This window comes from Rattus norvegicus, chromosome 1 (genome assembly GCF_036323735.1).
Source record: "Rattus norvegicus strain BN/NHsdMcwi chromosome 1, GRCr8, whole genome shotgun sequence".
NCBI classification, from domain to species: Eukaryota; Metazoa; Chordata; class Mammalia; order Rodentia; family Muridae; genus Rattus; species Rattus norvegicus.
This window is the reverse complement of record NC_086019.1, coordinates 198,225,809-198,246,799: the sequence shown is the minus strand read 5'-3', so window position 1 is coordinate 198,246,799 and position 20,991 is coordinate 198,225,809. Positions and strand designations below refer to the sequence as shown.

General features: G+C 45.3%; 1 protein-coding gene across 1 annotated transcript in view; it reads left to right on the top strand.

The window, feature by feature from the left end:
• The window catches only part of Adam12 (ADAM metallopeptidase domain 12), a 326,713-nt gene that overhangs the window by 196,881 nt on the left and 108,841 nt on the right, over positions 1 to 20,991 (top strand). Inside the window, exon 4 of the mRNA NM_001427293.1 lies at positions 7,538 to 7,616. Coding sequence (NP_001414222.1) covers positions 7,538 to 7,616 — 79 coding nt within the window. The remainder of the gene's footprint in view (positions 1 to 7,537; positions 7,617 to 20,991) is intronic.

Below are 20,991 nucleotides of genomic sequence, written 5' to 3'. Positions count from 1 at the left end.
TCGTCTGTGAGTGCTGAGAATCTCAGCTCAGGCTCTTGCACCGGCATGGCAGGCACTTCCCACTGAGGCTTCTACCTGCCCCTCTCCTCTAACTTTATACCTCCACTTACTGGCTTTTCAGTATCTTATCTGCCCTCCATAGACATCACATTAATGAATTAGTGATTCTGCTCAGCCTAGGACTTTGGCTATGAACTAAAACACATCCTTTATAGTCCCCGGGGGCCCATGAGGGCATGTGCTGGTCTGCTTCTTCATATTGACTCTAAGTTTGCCTAGCTCTAATTTAGGACTAGATCATATTAGATAAAAGATGGCCATCATAGCCAGTAGGCAAGCACAGATGCTGGTTGTTAACTATGATCGTTGTTGTGTGCCGCAGTGTTAAAGCTTTAGGGGCGTCATCTCTCGGTCCAGTCATCTTAACCGCGTTTCCACATTCTAGCAGGAGAAAATCACAGCCCATGATTCCGTACAAATGACTTTGTAATGTGGAATAATAGTCTCTGATGAATCTGCAGCAGAAAATGGGTTCCAGTCAGAGGCTCTGCCTGAGAATCAGATGGGTCTCCAGAAGGACAGTCACCGAAGTCTACACACACATATGACTCAAGTGTAGAGAGCGTCCACAGTGCCTTCTGGGGTGACTGACAGGCGAGAGCTGTCCTGTGACACTTCCGTGGGTGGGTGATTAAACCCACATCCCTATGTGTATTCTTCAAAGAAATAATTGGGGGGGGGCTTTACATATTAACCATAAATTCTTATAGCCCAAGTAATTGATGCTGCTCTGCCATTTCTCTTTCCCCTCATTTAAACAGTTTTGAAATTGATACCAAGGAGTCAAATTTATCTACCAAATTTATGCAGAGCCTTCAAGCTCTGGATAGCCTTTGTTGTTGTTATTATATATGATCTGTGTGCAGGTGTGTGCACCTGAGTGCAGGCACCCATTTAAGCCCACTTACATTCATTGGTCTAATCAGTTTGAATCAAGTAGCTCTTCCATAACAGTGTCTATAGGTTGTGTTCTATCCTCACCGTGTTCCAGGCACCGGGCTAGTCTGGGATGTGGCTTCTGCCCCGTGTCCCAGCTCACTGTGGGAGAAACAAGCAAACAAGAAAGAAACATGGACAAGGAAAAGTCCTGAAGTCAAATCCTGGCAGAGCCCGAGAGAAAAGTTCACTTGAGGCGGGGACAGGAGAGGGGCTCTCGGAGACCAAAATGAGTAAGCCTAGCATGGGTCACGTTAATGGAATTCATCTCATTCAAACTATATAACTAGATTACATAATGGCAAACGCAGAGAGGTGTGATTTCAATATTGATCCCAAAAAATCCATTTGGAGGTTGTCTGTGTTTTGATTCAATATCCAAGCATTTTCAGAAATGCATATTTTATAAGAACTTTACCTACATCATAACATTTTACCGAAAAGTCTAAATGACCACTTTCAGCCATGTGTGTCCAAAGATTTTGGAATCAGAAAGTACAGTGTTCAAATGGAAAGGGTGGAGTTCTGCTGCTCCCCCACCACACTGCCTGGTGTCTCTGCTCCAAGCAATCCCACAAGCCACACACATAGTCAGCTGCTAAACGCACAGCCAAGAAAAAGTCCTTCCAAGTCACATACTCAGTGTGAATGAACTGAACTCACCAATCTCTGTCCCATCCCAGGTGGCCTCCTCCCACCCGCTCCATTGTCAGCATCTGGGATTGCACAGGGCCCCTCCTGGGTGTGACTCCTGGATATTATAGAGTTCCCCTTTGTACACTCACACTGGCCTCCTCTGTAGTCTTCCCGTTTCCTTCCTTCCCCTCAAAGTCCTTTCCAGGTTGCCATCAGAGTGGAGGAATGTTCCAATGCTACTGTCCGCTCATGGCACCACCATGTGTCATACGTGTTATAGAGAACAAATAGAGTGACATGTAACAGCCTGCAAAATCCATTCCCAGCTACCTATCTCAGCAGCAAACACGCACACACATGCATGCACACATGCACACATCTATGTAGGAGCTACATGTACCACCACACTCACCAAGCCCAGAACCCCAGCCTGCAGCCCCCGTATTCTGCGCCTCTCACTGTGTGGCCACTCCCAGCTGGAGGGTCCTCAGTGTCTGCTCTTCTCTACATTTGTTCAAAGGTAGCTGGTTTCTTCTCCTCACCTTTCCAAATCCTTCTGGGTACCACGTCCTGGGCTAGCTGCAGGCTTGGAAATGGTTTCCCTGGCTCCAGGCAGAGCTCTAGGTGTGTCTCATACAGCTGTGATCACTCTGAATCTCTCTTCCCCAGGCGGGGAGGCTCAAGCTCTGCTTTCCCTCCAGGGTCCAGCACAATAATTATTGGCTAAGTGTGAGCTATTTAGGTATCGCTAATGACACCAAAGCAAATGGAAACCAGCAGCATCCACTCCTGGCACGGTTGAGATGCATCTCGTTGTCTGGTGTTGAGAGGAAGAGAGTGCCTTGTTAGGTCGGCTAATCTAATAAGCAGAGGAAAGGAATGTTCTCGTGAAATTATGCATCTGCCTTCTGCTGCCATTTGCTGATGGAGAGCCATCAGATTTGATTTTCTCTTTGGGTAAAAGTACAAGATGGTTGCTGTCATATTTCCAGTTCACCCATTGTCCATCTGCCCCTCTTCGTCTCCTCCAGGGGCCTTTGACTTTTGGCCCCTTTTACAGTAGATCTGCATCTTAGAACACTCTGATCTAGCACCTGCTTGGTGTCATCGAGTGGACTGGAGAGGGGCGTGGGCAATGAGATTCAGGAGACGGGGAGTCCCATGAATGGACAGAGCCGCTATGCTGCCCTCAGATTGACTCTTGCATTTGTACATTTACTTTGCCCTTATTCTGCGCTACACCTTTCTCCACTGTTTCACATGGTACCTGCAACAGGTGCTCAGCAGACATCACCTGACCAACTTGGAAGGACTGGTGGCTCCACAAGGCACGAGAGCACAAAGTGAGAGCTGGAAGGAGGGCTCAGGGGTTAAGAGTATTCGTTGTTCTTGCAGGAGACCAGGGTTCGGTTCCAAACACTCACATGTGGTCTTACAGCCATTCAGTGCTCTGCCTCCAAGAGATTTGATGGCATCTTCTGCCATCTGTAGGCTCCAGGCATGCGTGTGGTGCATAGACGTACATGCAGGAAAACCACTCAGACACATAAAAATAAAAATAAATAAACTGTTTTTTGGAAAGTACCAACTATGGTGAGACTTTACTCAAGTCACCTGACCTTCTTGTATCTCTGTTTTTGTTTTTTCTTTTTTTTTTTAAAGATTTATTTATTTATCATATACAAGTACACTGTAGCTGTCTTCAGACATACCAGAAGAGGGTATCGGATCCCATTACAGATGATTGTAAGCCACCATGTGGTTGCTGGGAATTGAACTCTGGACCTCTGGAAGAGCAGTCGGGGCTCTTAACCGCTGAGCCATCTCTCCAGCCCCTGAGCCATCTCTCCAGCCCCTTGTTTTTTCTTTAAATTTAGATTAAGAACAGTGTCTAGAGCTACAGCTGGGCTTACTGGCCCAAGCCAGTACTGTCAGAGATCTAACCAGGATCTGGAGCTCAACGCCAGGCTGGACCTCTTTCAAGAGACAGAAAACAAATAAATGAACAAAGAACAGAGCACAGACCCCCTATTGCTAGCTTCTGTAGAGGTTAAATGAGATGCTACAGGCCAAACAGAAGCCTGACTCACAGGAAGTATTCAACAGATGGAGACCGCAACCAATCAAAATGCAGAGTCGTGGAGCCCAATTCAGTTGATACATCTGTAAAACACTCCTGGACCTAAGGTTTAGGAAACTTTGTGGACGATGGGGAGGAAAGACTCTAAGATCTAGAAAGGATGATAGAGTTTGCTGTGAGATTGTGTTTCCTAGGAGTGTCAGAAGCCACACCCACAGAGTGTCACCAACGCAACTGCTCATCTGAGCAAAGGCAACACCAGCGAATATGCCAAAGTGGAGGGGGAAAGGACAGAAAGCCTCAACAGTATTCAAAGAACTGTAGGTGACTTAAGAAAGCTGGCAGTAGGAGAGGTGGCCTTCCCCAGGGAAGAGCACACCGAATGATTGTCCAGTGCCAAACAGCCCTGGAAACAGACATATAAGTAACATCATATGGACAGGTTATATGTAGGAATGTATATGTAGATGTATATATGCATATATGCATGCAGTAATAATTAGTGGAAACGAGACCATGATTTTGCAGAAAGCAGCAGCAGCGGGGCAGAGAAGGGATGTATATGGAAAGGTTTATTGAAAAGAGAGGGTTAAGGAGAAATATTATAATTAAATTATAATCTCAAAAAAGTTTTAAAAGGAAGTGCTCAGCAAAAATTTCCTAGCTTGTGAAGAAGGCTGTGTGGGCGGTCTGCACCACTGGGAACACCATGGTAAGTGAACAGCCCCGATGGCTTACATTCTCCAGAGCAAAGAGAGGCAGAGTGTAAACAGATCAAATAAACCAAATTGGAATGCTATACAGGAAACCAAAGGGCTCTGCAGTGGGTAATGGTGAAGGGGCTGCTTCAGAGTCCACATCAGAGAGGGGCCCCTGGGGAGACAGCATTTACACTAAGAGAAGGAGAGTCTGAAGAAGTCAGCCACTTGACAAACACATGCAAAGAACATTCCAGACGCAGGGTATTGCAAATGGCAAAGCCCTTGGTGGAATGTTCTAGAATCATCCAGGGACTTGAGGAAGGGTGAACCAGAGGAGAATTACTCAAGGTAAAAGGCAGAGTGGCATCATGAGGGGCAGAGCTGCCTGCCTAGGCCACCCATCCCAGGACCTGAAGAAGTAGGCGGTGGTATTTCAGAACTCTCTGGAGCCCCACTGTGTACATGAGTATATCCAAAGACATTTCAAAGACAATTAAAACCTGCAAATGCCTCTCAAAGGCTTCATTCTCCCCTCCCCCATCTGCCCAGCTGGCTTGCTCCCTGCTATTTGCTCTGCACCAGTCCTGCCTGCAAAGCTGCTGTACCCCTGGGAGTGGGCCTGCTCAAAAGGCCTGTGCAGCTTCCAAGAGATGAGAACTTGGGGGAATGGGCTTTTGTCCTGAGACCCCACTGCCACCAGGGAAGCCCTCTCAACTATAGTTTTTAAAAACTCCGGAGGCGAGCAAACTCTTGAGAGCTCAGGAGAATCCATGTGTAGTTGTCAACCGTTGGTGTTTTGTCTTTTGCTGCACCGTCCTGAAATACTCGTGGAGAAATATATCATATCTCAGACCCACCCACTGCTGTGACCTAGCTGACTTAAAATAGCCATGCGTGTTTCTTGAATCTATTGAAGTCCGTGTAAAACTGCAATATTGCCCTGAACAGGGATATTATTGCGAACTTGGCTGGAAGAACACCAAGGCAATCTGAGTGTGAGAAGAAAGTCTTCTCTGTTGCACACTCAGCATTCCTACCTCTGAATTGAGGTCCCTGCCAGAATGCTGGCTGCAAATTCAGGCGGAACCAGCGCACGCCAAAGAGGGACTTACTGGAGAGAAGAGATGCTTCAGCACACAAGCGAATGAACCGTCTCTCTTCCTCCTTTCATCACCGCAAGAGAGCAGGTTTGTCTGCTTCCAGCATCTTCTCCAAGCAGAGCTCTGCAGGCATGCTCTGAGCCTTGAGACCATGACGGAAAGCCTCTGCTTGGTAGTCTCAGTACTCCAGGTTCTACAAAGGAAATCTAAGATTGGCTGGGCTTGGGTCACTTGTTGTCACTTGACCCCACCTAGGAGAACCAGTGGTCTGAAGAGCAACGGCACAATCCCTCCCGCTCCTCCACTGTACATCCAGTGACTCAGAATTTGAAACCACTCTGGACTCTACTGCACTGACAGATAAAATCAGACTGTTTCCTTCCCTTGCTGACTCCCTGATCCCAGATCTCCAAGTAGTCTGTCGTGGTCATCCTCAGCCTAGGACGCCACCACCCCTGCACAGTCTGATGAGCTTCATTCTCCTCTGTCTGTTATGGTACAGTGGTATCCAGATTCTTCTCCAGGGCTTTCCTGGTGTGCTATCTGATGAATAGCAGTTCACCCACAAACACAGCTCCCCTACTCTGAGGAAGTTCCCTCTGTCACCATGCAAGGCTGTGACGTTGTCAAGAGCAGAGGCTGGTATAGTTATCTTTGTGACCCAGCAGCTAGAACCAGCACATAGTAGGTATATAGGAAATCTTTCCCGCATTGCACTGAGCAGGAGGAAACCATGCTTTTAATCTCAGGCTGTGAGATCATTTAAAAACCTAATTATCCTATGCTGTGGCTTCACTGAAGACCTGGTGACTGTCATAGCTTTAGTTGGGGACGCAAGAGGCGTTCCTGAATTTATCTCATCTTGGAAATTCTGATTTCCGTGTGTCCAAGTCAGTTTTTTTTTTCACACCTGTATCACTTATAATAAGTTCCTTCTTGTTTCACCCTCTCCTGTGAAATTTCAATATCGCGAGCTGGCTCTCTCACCTGTGAGGAAAATAACTTTGGATCCAAAGCTGTTTTCCCAGCCAGTGGCTTCAGCACTGATTCTAGTTTGTGGAGCAATGTGATATCTGAGGATGGGTTTTCCTAACTTAGAAATCTGGCTGTGCAACTGTAATAAAGTGTAGGATTTTGGGTAAGGAGTATGGTATGCACTGTGCTGGGGTGTTAAATGGAAAATATTTAAAGTCAATCAGGGATTTCTACCCTGCCTTAGATCATTTAGTTCCCAGATAAAAGGCACAACACTTTTTATTTTTATAATAAATCTTTACAGCACCAGAACTGAACAGATATCTAACCTCTATGTTATTATGTCTACCACCCTGCCAGTAACCCCAAGATAGGGTTTGCCATTTTCCATGTGGGCTGCTCCCACTCTGGCCAGCCCACATGGTCCCTGACCCTACAGTGTCTTCTCCCCTCCACCTTCTCTTTCTCTCTTCTCTGATGATGGTCCTCCTCATATCCCAAGTCCAGGAACTGAAACCCCATCTACCTCTCTCCTACCCAGCTATAGGCTATTGTCATCTTTATCCAAGCAATAGTTTTAAATTAAAGAGCAAGGCCACATAGCCTTATCTGGTATACATAAGGACTCCCTCATTCCTGTGGGCAACCAGACCTCGGAGACCAGTATTCAGCATTACAGTACATAGCAACAAAGCAAACCTCAACAGGGTATGGGGGTGAGGGGATATGGTGGGGGGTATGATGTGTCATGGGGATATGGTGTTGGGGGTTATCAATCCAGGTACATGGTGAAAACTAAACTTTGCCCCTAAGAAGAAGGAAATAAGAAAAATGAAAGGGACCTCACAGAGACCACATGGACATCTTCTCAAAACATCTGTTGTAGACTGTCTCCTATTTGGGCCCCCTCTAAATTCTCCCTGGAAACCTGAATAGGTGAAGCCCTTTGTGAGCCTCACTGGGGTGTCTCATCCCCACCCCTGAGAGATTCATGACAGTCTGTCCATACATGCCACACTCATCTTTTTATGTCATTTCTGTTTCTACAGGGGACTCATTGCCAATGGCTTCACAGAGACCCATTATCTGCAAGATGGTAGTGATGTCTCCTTCACTCGAAATTACACGGTAATTCTTGCATGTTTGGGCCAACAGAACTCTGTACGTGGAATCTGTGCTGAGACTTTTGTAGCTGGTTTGTTCTGAGCTAAGCACATCCCCGACTCTTAATCTAGGCCCCAAGAAAACCTGGAGAAGCCAGGTTCATACCTTCTAGCTCTCAGGAAGCTGAGACAGGAGGATCACCAAGGTTAGAGGCTAGTGTGGGTTATAGAGTGAATTCCAGTACAGCCTGGGCTACGAAATGAGATGCTCCCCCAAAACAAAAACAAAAACAGCTTTTTAAGAAAGGTTTTAGCCAGCTGACATTGACTTTTAACCTCAGCACCTTGGGAGACAGAGGCACATGGATCATAAATCATGGTGAGTTCAAGACCAAACTGGTCCATATATCCAGGACTACATAGTGAATCTCTGCCTAAATGCAAAATTGGAAGAGAAGGGGGAGGAGGAGGAAGAGGAGGAGGAGGAGGAGGAGGAGGAGGGGATGAGGAGGGGGAGGAGGAGGAGGAGGGAGACAACAAGGAGGAAAAGATGAGGAGGAGAAGGAAGAGGAAGTTATTTGTCAGAAATCTTGGCCAGAATTAGAGATGGTTTAGCAAGCAGTCCTGCTGTAATTTTAATTTTTTCAAGCCTTACTTTTAATGATGATTCTTAAACACTTTAACCTCCCTTGTAGCCCACCACCCACCAGAGGTAGTAGAAAAGGAAGGATACAGGGAAATGGACCTATTTAGAAAGGTTCTTTGGCGTAACTCCCATCTGTGTTGTCTGGAAACCTGCAGTTCAGTTCATAGGTCAGCAGGCAGCAGCAGCTCAATCCACTCACAGACACCTCACAGGTACACCAGCAGTCCAGTTCAGTAGAGCCGAGTTAGCAACAGTGGTGACACAACCTAGCAGAGACAGCCATGCCTCAGCCTCAGCACAAGTCAGCAGGAGGGACCAGCAGGAACACCTAGAGAAGTTCTTGGCCATGCCTCTCTCAGGGAATCAAAGATCAGCGAAGATGGGAGACCCACAGGTGTTGCACAGCTAGCTGTACCAGCAAACCAAGCTCTGTCTCTGTCTCTCATGGAGTCCTATTTATACCCTCTAAACATCATGTGTCCTCCATGTGCCTTGCACCAGCATGTGTCCTGCCTCAGTACATGCATCCAATCACCCAGAGTCCAGGAAAGCTGTAAGAAACTACAGCACACCACCAGAAGTTTGGGCTACATTTCTCTCTATGGTGTCCCCACAATGCAGCTCAACTACGAAATGCAAGGCAGACCAATGCATACATGTTGTTACAAAGAATCTTTCTTCATGTTCTTTCACATGCTTGCCTTAGCGGAACATCCTCTCTCCTGTGTCTGCTTCAGCACAATGTTCCTTCATGAGTCTGCCTGAGCCTTCCACGCCTGTGTCCACTTTAATGAAATGTTCTTTCACATGTTTGCTCCAGCAAAACACCATCCAACCAACTTCCCAAAGAACCCATATGCTTCCATTTCACCTGCTAGAAAGCTCAGCCAGAGTTAGAGGTGGCTTAGCAAGCAATCCTGCCACAGCTGAGTTTCGCTTCGTGAAACTTGGCAACATTTGAAAGAAATGTAAAGGGGAAGTGACTATGTTGAACTATGTGACTATGTTAAAGAATGCACAATACTCATTATTGAATTACCACAATATGATATTTATTACCTCCTAACCAGCTTTTCTGCTACTTGAACTTTAAAAATATTTAGAGTGTGTGCGTATGTGTGTATATCTATGGTGATCAGGGGACAGTTTATGGTAATTGGTTCTATTCTATCATTTGGGTTGCAGGGACAGAACTCACATGAGCAAGCTTAGCAGAGAGCGCCTTTACCCACTGAGCCACCTCCGAGATTGTTTGTGCTTTTATTTGTTACTTTGGCCCAGGTTCATTTGTGTGCCACTTTGGCACACACTGTGCATCTGTGTGCACATGCAGCCCTGTATGTAAATTCCATGAGATTCTAAAAGCAGAGGACATAGTCAGTGCCCTGAGAGGGAAGAAGAGGCTACCCGTTGTAAAGAACTATGTGCCATATGCATTTGTTTAAAAAAAAACCAAGCCAGTGGAGTCCCCCTTCCTCTTGGGACCCCCTCCATTCTCTGTGTCAGGCCTCCAGCATTCTCCTCAGACAATCTTTGGGACTTGGCACTTAAGAGTGGACACTTACTGATCTGGGAACATGGTAGGATGAACTGCCCCAACTCTCACAGCCCTGAGAAGACATAGAAATCCAAAACAAAATAGAAGCACCTACAGGATTAGAAATGCCAAGCTTAGAAGTGAATCCAAGAGAAAAAGCAGTACAAGAGGCATCAGCTAAGTGTAGTGACTGACACCTATAGTCTAAGTACTTGGGACACAAGAGAATGACAGCAAACCCAAGGCTAACCTAGGCTATATAGTGAATTTTAGACAAGCCAAGGTTATAGTGAGGCCCTCTCTAAAATTAACAAAATTATATGTGGGGGTGGGGCTAGCTAGAGCTTTGTCTTCTAAGTTTGGGCCATGGGACCCCAAAAGGCTTCTCAAGACCCAGAGCTGGGAGGGGAAGAGAGAAAATGAATGAATGTGACTGAGAATGGATATGAAGGCCAGGTACTAGAGTAGAGAAGGAAGAACTGAAGGTCTGCAGTTAGGAAGGTTGGCTTCCCAGGGAAGCTTCTTGTGAAGAACTCTCCTAGCCCTGCAGAAGGCAAGAAAGAATTGTCTGCCAGGTGTCATGAGTTGAAAGAATCTCTGTCTCTGTCTCTGTCTCTGTCTCTGTCTCTCTGTCTCTCTGTCTCTGTCTCTGTCTCTGTCTCTCTCTCTCTCTCTCTCTCTCTCTCTCTCTCTCTCTCTCACACACACACACACACACACACACACACACACACACACACACACACGACCCCGTGCAGCCTTTTGCATGTATTACATGCATTGGATATGTGTTGGTCCATATCCAGAATCTGAATATCACCACCATCATCATCATCTCATCATCTCACCATCTCACCACCACCACCATCACCATCACCACCATCACCACCACCACCATCACCATCATCATCATCGTCGTCGTCATCATCGTCATCATCATCATCAAGCTGGTATCCCAGTCAGACATTGACCTCAAAGGTACTCCCAAACCAGGGAAGTCTGCTTGAGCCCAGGCTGGAGCCAGGGTTAGAGTGTTCCCTAGAGAATTTTCTACAGCCCCAATGTATGAGATGGCCATACAAAAAGAAGGGAGGATAATAAAATTTTAAACATGAATCCTAGGGCAAAAATCACAAGCCAGACAATGACCAAAACACTGTGAAGGAGCTCTCTTGGGCAAAAGAAGAGAGAAAACAAGTCCTCCCCAGAACAGAGATGGGAGAAAAGCCAGAGGGGGAAATTTGAAGAACAAGATAGATCTAATGGAAATTCCACAAAAATCCAATACTCCATGTAGTAAAGAAGCAGTAATCAAATAGAACGTTACAGCAGTGTCCCCAGATTGAAGGAAGATATGAACCTTGACAAAAATCTACCAGTCCCAGAAGAACAGAAATACTCTAGGGCGATTTACAGAGAACCTGCAGGATGTCAAAGAGAATGTCTTAAAACTGCCAGAGACAAAGCAGTTTGTAACAAATGAGGGCAACCGAACCAACAAGATACCTCATCGGCAGTGATGGAGTTAACACTACAGGGAGTGAGAGGCTCTACCAGCAGCCCACTGAGACAGATGCAGGTACTTACAGACAACCATCAGACTGAAGTCAGCCTGGGACCCCTGTGGAAGTTAGGGACAGTGTTAACTAACCAGACCCCTGGGAGCTCCCAGAGACTGAGCCCCCAACCAAAGACCATACATGGGCTGGCCTGTACCCCCTCACTCCACACATATGTAGCAGAGGATTGCCTTGTCAGGTCTCAGTGGGAGGGGTGTAGTGGGAGGGAAGTGCCTAATCTGGTAGAGACTTTGATGCCCCAGGAAAAGGAGGTGCCCCCAGTGGGGGAATACTTTCTCAGAGGCGATGGGGAGGAGGAATGGGGTGAAGAACTCTGGAAGGGGGAACTGAAGGGGTCAACATTGGGATGTAAATATGTAGAATAATTAATTTTTAAAACGACAGGGAGGGGGCAGTAACTGGCACCCTCAACTCCGTGTTGAAATGACTTTCCAAAGCCAGGAGTGCACAGCCACGCATATTCAACAAGTCCTGAACTTACCACTCCCAGAACCTAACAAAGGCCATCCAGGCCAGAGTGCCCTGCACAGAACAGCTCAACAAGAAGGAAACCAAACACCCAGGGTAGGAGGTCAGAGGCAATAGCAAGCAAAACAATTGCCCCAAATAAATATTTAAAATAACAGTTAGGAGGGACTATGCTTGGGCGTTCTCAAACAAGACAGAGAAACAGACTTGAAATGGTTTAAGAGTTTGTCTTGTACTAAAAATAATAGGCATGCTGATTAACTTTGATAAGTAAAATATGAGGCACCTGGACATTTTCAGAATCAACATCCAAAGAACAGAAAACAGTGTATTCTTCCAACTAACAGGCTATCAATGGAAATCTTGTTTCAACCCAGTACAGGGCAGGATAAAGGGAAAGGACTAGAAAAGAAAGAGGGTAAATATACAAGGAAAAAATAAGATTAAAATAACATAACACGTAAATCCCATTGTATGTAAATGGGTTGAAAAGACTTGTTAAGACCCATATCCCACATCCATATCTTATCTGAGTATAAGATGGGAAGAAATCAAGTAAAGAATGGGTAGGTCTGAATAGAAATAAAGCAGTTGTGGTTGTACCGACATCAGACAAGCTAGTGAAGTAGAAAGGGGCATGGAGGAAGGGAGAGAGAGACATATTGGTGACCCAGGGGGTGTTGTGTAATGAGAAAGAAATAAGTCCAATTGGGTGAGAGCCTGTGGATAGCTCTGTTGAATAAAGGCCTTTGCAGCCAAGCCTGATGACTTTGTTTCGATTCATAGAAGCCACACAGTAGGAAGAGAGAACTTATTCCCTTAGGCTGGCCTCTGGCCTCTACATACACACACATAAATAAATAATAATAAACAAAAGGCTACTGAAAAAGCTGTGCAACTACTCATACTAACTGGGCATTCTCAAAATATATTTTTAAAAATTAAGTAAAAAGACTTTCTTCTAAATTTACAGGTTCACCTGCAGTTGATGATTTAGCCCGACCCCTAGTTATAGGATTTCTTAAAATGTATTTATTAAAAGTAGGGGTGAGAAGCTGAAAGCTTCTTTTTACTCAGTTTAATAATTTTAAAGCAACCCCCAAACCACCATAACCCTTAAACTTCACGATTTCTCCCCAAGAGAAAATTCTCCAAAAATGGCACTGACACAACTTAGGTCATCAAGGGAGACACTGAAAACCTCTGAGATCACCCACAGCCCGGGTGAGAAGGGTAGGTGGCAGTGTCTGGAAATGAGGATCCAGGAAATGAACAGAAGCTAATGGAAAGGAACGTGTGGTGTTGGGGGGGACCAGTTTATTAAAAATCTGGCCATTTGAAAAAAATAAATAGATACATGAGCAAACATTAGCAGAAAGAATGAGAGACAGTATTGAAACTACACCTTTTATACAGAGATCATTTTAGTCACAGCAAAGCTTTGAACAACAGTGACCAGCAACTTAAAAATGCAGGATTCTTGGGAGCTGGAGAGGTAGCTCGGTGGTTAAGGGTGGTTGTTGCTCTTGCAGAGGATCCAGCTTCTATTCCTAGCACTCATCTCATGGCCAACAACCATCTGTGACTCCAGTCCCAGGGGCTCTGCAAGAACTGCATGCATGATGTACACACACACACACACACACACACACACACACACACACACACACACACGGGCAAAATGCCCACAATACACAAAACATTTAAAGAATGAAAACGGAAATGATTAACATTAAATAAGGTAAAGGAAAAATGTAACCCTGTCTTTCCGGTAGCTCCCTACCCTATCACAGCTGCTATGTGTGGTCCAGGGTAGCTGGGATGCCCGGCCATGGAGGGTCTTCTTTGGACAGTCATGTTTAGCTTCTGAGGTAAAATGAAAAGCAGAAGGAGAGAACAACAACAGCTTTCTCCTTTCTAATTATAGGCCAGGCCAGCATTTGCAATAAAATACTGTCAAACTGTTGAATAAAGAAAAAAGAAAAATTTAAACATTATGTGCAGAAATAAAATAAAAAATGATGCCTTTCTTACTTGGACATAGTGGCACATATTGGTAATCCCAGCATTTAGGTGGTGGTAGCAAGAGGTAAGATTTCAAAACCAGCCTAGGCCACACAGGATCCAACCTGAAGTACATGAAACTCTGTCTCAAAACAACCAAAACAAAATTATAGTGTTTTTTTTTTAATTTGCCCACAAAACATAGTGTCAGGCCCAAATGACTTTGATAAGTGAGTTCTGCCTATAAAGGATAAACAGTCCTGAGAATATTAAACAGTTTGGACAGAAAGAAATGTGACCTAACTATTAAAAAGGCACTTGTGAAGTGGGTGTGGTAGGCAGGTCTTGTTTAGGAACACAGTTGTGAATATCCCAAGTAAGTTATCTCTAATTCTGACCCAGCATCCAGTTTTCAACTTCCTTTTAAGGAATACAGGATAACTCAATATTTATAGCTCTAACAGAGTGGCTTATTATATCAGTAGCTTTAGATTCAGAGTATTACAGTTACCTTTCTGCTGTAGTATTCACTGTCTCCTGTACAGGTTGTAACTGCTTGACTAGGTAGGGATGTTTCTGATACCCCTCTCAGACTCTATAGAACCTTCCATGGCCTCTTGTGCATACTAGTTTTCAAGAAATGATTCACCCGATCAATACTGTGTCTCCATCCACAAACCATCCATCCTCTCATTCATCTGTTGGGTGGGGGTAGAATAATGTTGAATAAAATACATTCATTAGAACATAAGCACTATTCACTGGTTGCTGCATTAGTTTAACGAGCAGAATTAGACAAAAGCATTCTAGCAAGTTTCATTTACCAGTTTTTACCTCCACAAATTAGACTGAAGGGTTGAGGTATTTAAAAATAACACATATAAAAATACTTTGTATAATTTACTACAATATAGTGAAATAAAATAAAAATAATTTACTATGAAATATGTGATGTAAGTGTGTACAAACCACTATGAGAAGCTGGTTCAGTAAGGGAAGGATATCTGATATGTTTTCACAGATGGGAAAAGCTCCTTTAATAATAGTAAGGAGTTGTGGATTTAGACATTGAAAGTTTGGGAGTCGTGGAAGATGGTCAAGGTCTGTGCCATCCAAAGGCACCAGGGGACCAAGAGAGAAGTCTGGTAGACAGACGACAAGACATGCTCCGAGTAGGGGTTGCAGTCGATGGAGAGTTTCCTGGTAGAAACTGCCGTGTAATGGCCAAAGGGACAGATAATGGAGGTGCCAGATGATACCTGGTGAGGAGCATTTCGCCAATGGGGTTTCCTCTCCTATGGTCACAGCCGGACAATGGACAATAGAACTCCTAGGAGCAGTTACTGCTTAAAAGGAAGAGGCAGAGAGAGCAACAAGCCCCACGTTCATCTGTGTTGTGTCTGAATGGGGCAGCAAGCAAAAGAGGCAGTGGGCCATTGATAAATATGTGGACAACAGGAAAAAAGTTAGAGGTAGGACCTACGGGTAAACCTCATAAACAGCATGGTGCTTAAGTTTACACTGGGCTGGCTAACTCTATCCTCTCCATGTTTGTCTGTCTTATTTAAAATACATTTCAGACATAATCCCCAAGCTATTTCCACTCAATAAACTGTTGTCCCAAAGAGAAACAGCAATGGAAGAGCCTAGAAAGGCCAATCCTCCAACTTCACAATGATGAAGAATTCTCTTCTATCATGTATTGATCTAGAATACATAAATACATAGGATACAAAGCTACAGTTATAGCTTTATGTTCCATTTCTATCTCCCTGACTGGTCCCCAACACACTCACACACATCATGCACACACACACACACACACACACACACACACACACACACACACACACACACACACGTGTACTAGGAAGGAAGAACAGGTCAAAATAAGAAAAGGGTACAAACTTGGGACCATGTACTAGAGGGTCCAAGAGCTGCCAGTTCAGCTGGCATGGATCGCAAACAAAACGAAAAGCTATATATAAAACCAGACCTCCTAGAAAAGAACTGGGATGGAAGGTTCAAGAACTTTAATAGTCATCATCTCTGTGGGCTCCATGCTTCTCTGAATTTTTATTGATGTGTTTATAGGGCCAGGGGCCTGCTCCCTTCCTTCTCACTCTCCCTGGAGGTGTTTGGAGGACTCCATAGGCTAGAAAGGGATGAAGGTGTAGAAATTATTAGAGTTTTCACTTCTGCCCAGCCCAGTGTTCCTCTAAGATATACTAGATAGAAGGTCTTTTCAAAAGCTAATGCCATGGTTTAATCTTCAGCTGACTGGATGAATCTATCTTAAGCAGGTGAAGAGACTTAAGAAGCAACTAAAAGTCCCTCAGGACTCCAGAGCAGCAGCACAGTCACTTGCTCCTTAGAAAAAGACCATGTCCTCTTCTCACCCATCTGTCCCCGTCCCAGCTCCTTTATGGCTTGTTACATTTCTCAATACCATGCCCACATAGCTGACAAGAAACAAGGAAGGAAGGATTTGTTTGGGCTCATGGTTTGCAGACTCAGTCCACCATGATCCACAGACACTAGTAATGTGATAGAAGCACGTGACTAAAGCCCCTCCCATCTATCTCTACGTCCACGAAGAACAGGAAGCAGAGGGAAAGATCTTGTAGAAATGGGGTCATACCCCTAAGGCCCACCCCCTAGTGACTCACTTCTGCCGGCTAGAAAGCTTCCTAAGCTTCCACGGCCTTCTGAAACAGCCTCACCAGCTAGTAACCAAGTGTTCTAACATGTGGGGGAGGGGGCTCCTCAAATGCTGACATTCTGGCCATACCAACTAAAGCATCGACCATGCTATGTCAAAGATGTGGAGCCAAAGATCTGGTTCCCTGACTAGAGTCCGGCAGCTAGGCCTTGTTTCTGGTGAGGAGTCAGATGCGGCCTTGGGAGTTTGATTCTTGTTGACTCAGACTGGAAAACAAAGGGAATTCGCTGACTCGTCTCGTCTCCTTGCCCCTTATAATCATCCCTCAATGGGTCAGCCTGAATTTAAAGTTACATGTGGAGTGAGAACCACTTGGCTGGAGTGCTTTTGTTGTTTTTAATATAACAACAATTAGGGCAAGCGGCTTGACTCAGAGCAGTGGCTGGGTTTAACTCTGGAATCAGTCTCCTATGTCTCCTTTCCAAGATTTGAGTTTGTCCTTTACTGGCTACATCTAAGGAAGAATTATCTTTTATGCTGTCACTCCTAATATGGCCTGTGGGTGACCATAGGCATGCCATGTGGGTAGTTCACATTCCCACAGAAGCCCTGGGGGGACTGGAGTAGCCAGCCAGCTCTCTCAGTGCCTGCAGTGTTTGGTAAAAACATACTGTCTGTTGTTCACATGTTGACTGGACAACTGCTTGGGCCATACACTATACCCACCACTGAGAATACAGCAGGGCTAAATACAGGTGAGGAGACCCACAGAGAAAGGAGGGGACTGGTGTGATTCTAGTAAAGACATACATCTGTGCTAAGTGTACTGAAGGAAAGGCCTGATCTTGTCTGAGGTGTCAGAGAAGGCTGAAAGGAAGATAGAACACATGGACCAAAATTTAAAGCTGGAGGTTCAGGAGAAGAAGAGCATTCCAGGACACTGCTACCGTTTGTCCAGTGGTGGAGGGAAGAATGCAAACGTGACCAAGCTTGGAGTGACTTGGAACAAAATTGTGGTAAAATAATGTTTGAAAGTCACTGAAATGTCCCTTTAAGGTGTGTCATGGGCACGTTGGGGCTCTGAGGGCATGGAAAAGGCTACGGTAGGACCAGGCACGTGGTGGCCCGCCTAGATGAGGGAAGTTGAATAGACAGTCTCTATGATAAAGACCAGGTATAAAGAGATGGAGAAAATGCGAGAAGTCTGAATACAACCTAGAAGGAAGATTCGTGGAAAACTAAGGGAGTTATATGCTGTGGTGTCCTTACTTGAAAGGTGTCAGCATTTGTAGGTACTCTTGGAGGTGACCTTCAGTTCAGGCCCAGTAGCTAGAGGCCTTAGGAGAGCAGCTGCAGTGCCCCTAAACTGGAGTGCTTCACTAGCCATGCAGACATGCATGCAAACAGTCAGGCCTTTGGCAAGGTGAGGCCACCACCAAGATGACAGTTGCTTACAACAGTCCTTTACTCTGCTGTGCCCTGAGATCCTGTGAATCTGGTGGCTCAACAAGAGAATAGGTTGCGGCTGGAGTGGGTACATGAGTCAGGAACTGGACTCTCAAGGCTTCCGAGGCTCCATCAGAAGCAGCTGGTCCTGAAGGGCTGCTAACTCTGCCCACCCCACGTCCCCTTCCCTCATGGTATCTACACAAAACCCCTCACCACTAAAGAAGATTTGGAGCTGGACCATAGAAATGACTGAGGGTGTGCAAGTCAAGGGTGCTCCCTTCTCTCTAACAGGTCAGTTTCTCTCCTTTATCCCATAAAACCACACTGTGCAAAAAGTCAGCCTGGGAGAGCAGTAGTGGGAACGATCATACAGTGCAGCTGAGTTAAGCACATGCTTGTTTCAGTATTTGGGAAAATAGCTTACATCTCACAGATTACCTCTCCACACTATGTTTCTTGGATCTCTAAAAACTTAATGGATTAAAAAATCCATTCCATTTTACAGATTAAGCACTGAGACTCTCACAAGTCTCCACCCAAGACTTGCAGCTCAGGTTGATTTCGGCAACATCACAATCACAGATGGGCTTGACCTCTCAGGAGGTCACAATGAACAGTAGTGCGATTCTGTCACCCATTCATCCAGATTCCAGCACAGCCGAGTAACTGGAATGGCCCCCAAGGTTAGGCCTGAGCAGTCGGTCACCAGACATGGTTCTTGTTAGAACTGGGGAACAGAGACAGCTCAGGGAGGATGGGTGTGCCCACTGTCTTCTCTACAGTTATGTATGTTCCTGGGCACATCCATAGTTGGGGCTAAGCAGGGGGCAGACAGCTCTGATGTGACACAAGCTGCAAAGTCGTCATCCCCTTTGTTTGAGGTGTATGCTCTTGTTGGGGATTGATGTTCTGGTCTTTCTGTTATTTTGTCTTTTTTTTTTTCTGGAGCTGAGGACCGAACCCAGGGCCTTGCACTTTCTAGGCAAGTGTTCTACCACTGAGCTAAATCCCCAATCCCAGGATTGATGTTCTGTATGAAAGAATAAAATCCTGGTCTGATGAACTGTGGACTGGCTGGCAGGCAAGCAAACACACCACACTCACATTCTCTCTCTCTCTCTCTCTCTCTCTCACACACACACACACACACACACACACACACACACACACACACACACACATACATATCTGTAGTTTTTTTTCCTTCCTTTGGAAGTGATACCTTTCTCCTGTGATCCCATGAGTGACATCAGGGTGAGCCCCTGCAGCAGAGTGTGGAGCACAAGCTTCCATTGTAGGTGGAAACTTTTTGGAGAAGGGAGAGGCTCATGAGGATGCAGGGGCATAGTGGGGAGCCTGCCTGGAGTGAACAGGCCATGGTTTGAAGTTCTGCCCTGCCACCAGCCACCTCTGTGACCTTTAATGGCAGTTTAAGAATCATAATCTCAGCTTCCACATCCTTTGGGCAAGAAGCTAGTTGGAAAAGCAAGGTTGGCCTTAGATGGCCCCAGCTTCTTTCCAGCTTAAAACATCTTGCCTACAAGCATTGAAACAAAAGGACTCACTGTACTGACTATAGCAGCGGTGGCCCAGGCCCTTGGGAGCACCTTGAAAACACCATTCTCTTAGCACACCCTCCCAGACTCTGTCTTCTAAAAATCCTTTTAAATCTCTTAAGTCAGGCCACTTTTGCTACCCCTTCGGCATATAAAATCCCCTTTCTCCTAGTCCGCAGAGATGATGGTGGCAGAAGTTTGATTTGACTTCCCGCAGGGCATGGGGTTGAGGGCTACCAATTTTCAGGTTCAAGAGTTGTTACTCCAGCTTCCTGTTACCCACCATTAGGTTTGATTGATAGCATTAAACAGAAGGAAAACGGTATTTTACTGGAGTGAGGAAATGCATTCGGTTAAATAATAAGTATATAAAATGCACAGTTAGAGCTTTTGTCGGGGAGAGATGTAATTTTGTGGTTGCGCATGTTCAGGACTCTCCTCCACATGAGGTTTTGTTGTGGGAAGTAGAATGCATTGGATCAGCAGAAGGAAGCAAAGGAGGACATGGTCTCATTCAGGGCATCTTTAGAGTCAGGAAGTGGTGCAGTGTGATGCTTCGGGGGCAATCAGAGGAGAGGGTTGAGGTCTGAGAATGGCAATACAGAGACCAATAGCCACAGATACCCAACAAGGACCACTGTGGTAATGCAGATCCAGGGTTCTCTGGGTTGAGCCCAGATCTTCTCTGAACACTGGCTGCCCGTCATGTCCCCTGCTGTGTGGCAACTCCAGAAACTATGGGTCAAGTGTTCATAAGCCTAGACTATCTGATTGGTCTGAGCATGAGTCTAAGCATAGGGACCAGCTGATTTCAGATACAGGTGCACAGTATCCTGTGGCCCAAAGTGGGCTTTGCTGTGCTCTGGTCAGGGCCTGTAAAGACCCCATTGCCTCTGACCCTGCCTTAGGAGTCAAGTTCTCAGCAGGATCATAAAATGTGTCTCTGCTACAATCCAATTTCTCAACCAATACATGGAGAGCCCAACTATGTCTTTCTGAGTCATGAAGTTATCTAGACAGTGACTCATAGCTTCATCAAAATGAACTCATGTTCATTTACATGGGGTGAGTCATGTTGAAAAAACCTGAATTTCAGGAAATTGGAATTATCTGGGAGAATCAAGTGACTGTGCTCTGTGGTCTAAGAGATTAATCCCTGTCAGGAGTGAGCAAGGGTCTCAGGAGCTATCTAACGCAGGTAAATTGAGAAATAAGTTGCAAACTCTCACGACAACTAAGATGGGTAGGGTTGTCGACTTCAAGGCAGGTTTATGAACACTAAACTCCACTTCCCCTGCTTCATAAAAGCAATATTTCAAGTTATTGAACTGGAAATTAATTTGATACTAATTTGTTCTCAGCCCGTGCTTTAATGAGCTTGTATTCCTGTGTATTTAATTAGAAAGTACACTTGATAAATAATCCATTAACAACAGAGCCTGAGAACAAATGGGTTTCAAATTTCATAAGTCAGTAATTATTGTCACTATGTGGCTTT